The sequence below is a fragment of the Mizuhopecten yessoensis genome, unplaced genomic scaffold (assembly GCF_002113885.1).
Source record: "Mizuhopecten yessoensis strain PY_sf001 unplaced genomic scaffold, ASM211388v2 scaffold241, whole genome shotgun sequence".
Lineage (NCBI taxonomy): Eukaryota > Metazoa > Mollusca > Bivalvia > Pectinida > Pectinidae > Mizuhopecten > Mizuhopecten yessoensis.
The window spans coordinates 71,369-74,146 of record NW_018403448.1 but is presented as its reverse complement, the minus strand read 5'-3'; the positions used below and the strand labels follow the sequence as shown (position 1 = coordinate 74,146).

At 40.1% G+C, this 2,778-nt stretch overlaps 1 protein-coding gene across 1 annotated transcript in view; it reads right to left on the bottom strand.

Annotated features, from left to right (window-relative positions):
* LOC110442453 overlaps window positions 1–2,764 on the bottom strand; it is a 12,858-nt gene extending 10,094 nt beyond the window's left edge. Inside the window, exons 1-3 of the mRNA XM_021486108.1 lie at window positions 2,680–2,764; window positions 2,352–2,428; window positions 17–209 (exon numbers count right to left, since the gene is read on the bottom strand). Of these exons, the coding sequence (XP_021341783.1) occupies window positions 17–209; window positions 2,352–2,428; window positions 2,680–2,729 (320 nt within the window). The 5' untranslated portion in view covers window positions 2,730–2,764. The remainder of the gene's footprint in view (window positions 1–16; window positions 210–2,351; window positions 2,429–2,679) is intronic.
* Window positions 2,765–2,778: the final 14 nt, after the last annotated feature.

Sequence of the window (2,778 nt, the reverse complement as noted above, 5' to 3'; positions counted from 1 at the left end):
TACACTAGTAGCTGATGTGGGGTCTATTACTACACTAGTAGCTGATGTGGGGTCTATTACTACACTAGTAGCTGATGTGGGGTCTATTACTACACTAGTAGCTGATGTGGGGTCTATTACTACATAAACTGTGTTACCTTTAGCGCTGGCAAAGAGGTTTTTCGGTCCATCTGAGTCACCGTTCAGGTCTTCTACATCACTGACCATAGCTGAAGTAGGAGAATCACAGACTTGTAAACATCACTATACATAAACTTTTAGTTCTCTTACAGATAGTAAACATCACTACACATAAACTTTTAGTTCTCTTACAGATAGTAAACATCACTACACAATATAATGATATTATTGCTGTCCCAGAACACAACTACACATAAACTTGTAGATGGAGTTCTCTTACAGATAGTAAACATCACTACACAATATAATGATATTATTGCTGTCCTAGAACACAACTATACATAAACTTGTAGATGGAGTTCTCTTACAGATAGTAAACATCACTACACAATATAATGATATTATTGCTGTCCTAGAACACCACTATACATAAACTTGTAGATGGAGTTCTCTTACAGATAGTGGTATCATGATATTATTGCTGTCCTAGAACATCACTACACATAAACTTGTAGATGGAGTTCTCTTACAGATATTTGTACTTCTGCTCTCCCATGATCTAATGATTACATGACCCATTGACTCTTAATCCTTAACATACAAGCACTACCTACTACAGCACACTCATCAGACAGTCATAATCCTTAACATACAAGCACTTCCTACTACAGCCCACTCGCCATACAGTCTTAATCCTTAACATATAGGCACTTCCTACTACAGCACACGCGCCATACAGTCTTAATCCTTAACATACAAGCACTTCCTAGTACAGCACACTCGCCATACAGTCTTAATCCTTAACTTACAGGCACTTCCTACTACAGCACACTCGTCATACAGTCTAAATCCTTAACATACAAGCACTTCCTACTACAGCCCACTCGCAATACAGTCTTAATCCTTAACATACAGGCACTACCTACTACAGCACACTCGCCATACAGTCTAAATCCTTAACATACAAGCACTTCCTACTACAGCCCACTCGCCATACAGTCTTAATCCTTAACATACAAGCACTTCCTACTACAGCACACTCGCCATACAGTCTTAATCCTTACCATACAGGCACTTCCTACTACAGCACACTCGTCATACAGTCTTAATCCTTAACATACAAGCACTTCCTACTACAGCACACTCATCAGACAGTCTTAATCCTTAACATACAGGCACTTCCTACTACAGCACACTCGCCATACAGTCTTAATCCTTAACATACAAGCACTTCCTACTACACCATCTCGTCAGACAGACTTAATCCTTAACATACAAGCACTTCCTACTACAGCACACTCGTCAGACAGACTTAATCCTTAACATACAGGCACTTCCTACTACAGCACACTCGCCATACAGTCTTAATCCTTAACATACAGGCACTTTCTACTACAGCACACTCGTCAGACAGACTTAATCCTTAACATACAGGCACTTCCTACTACAGCACACTCGCCAGACAGTCTTAATCCTTAACATGCAGGCACTTTCTACTACAGCACACTCGTCATACAGACTTAATCCTTAACATACAGTCACTTCCTACTACAGCACATTCGCCATACAGTCTGAATCCTTAACATACAGGCACTTTCTACTACAACACACTCGTCAGACAGACTTAATCCTTATCATACAGGCACTTCCTACTACAGCACACTCTTCAGACAGTCTTAATCCTTAACATACAAGCACTTCCTACTACAGCAGACTCGTCAGACAGTCTTAATCCTTAACATACAGACACTTCCTACTACAGCACACTCGCCATACTGTCTTAATCCTTAACATACAGGCTCTTCCTACTACAGCACATTCGCCATACAGGCTTAATCCTTAACATACAGGCACTTCCTACTACAGCACACTCGTCATACAGTCTTAATCCTTAACATACAGGCACTTCCTACTAAAGCACACTCATCATACAGACTTAATCCTTAACATACAAGCACTTCCTACTACAGCACCCTCGTCATACAGACTTAATCCTTAACATACAAGCGCTTCCTACTACAGCACACTGGTCATACAGATTAATCCTTAACATACAAGCACTTCCTACTACAGCACACTCGTCATACAGACTTGGCCTTCTAACCACTCTCTCATTAGCTTAGGCTTTTGCTTCTTTTTATCTCAAAACAAAGTTTCCACCATAAACATGTGTCTATAGACTGGAGATTAAAGACAGTAGGTGTTGATAGAATGGGAATAGTTTTTTTTACCAGAGTCCATGTCTGAGGCAGTGTCGTCAATCTGCTGACCCATGTAGGCGTCATACTCCACCAGTACACCTAACACCCTGTAGATACGGAGGGTTATATTTCAATTTTGTTTTCAAGGAGACACACATTCCATAGTATAGTGCATTTTTAGTATACTTCTTGATATAAATTTGCTAATTAAAAAGTTATTTTCACAGACAGTACCATACTCTAGGGTGTCTTGCAGGCTGTATCTGGTGTAAGGAAAGGTATGTGGTTTTGTTTTGGTTTTATTTTGTTTAACGTCCTATCAACAGCTTAGGTCATATAAGGGATATGGTACACTCACTTAAAAATAGTAAGTGGACAGAAATGCTCCTCCCCAAAGTGGTCCAACATTTCCACCCTGACAAACTTGATATAGTCGTTGAAGTCGTCCGGTACAGTA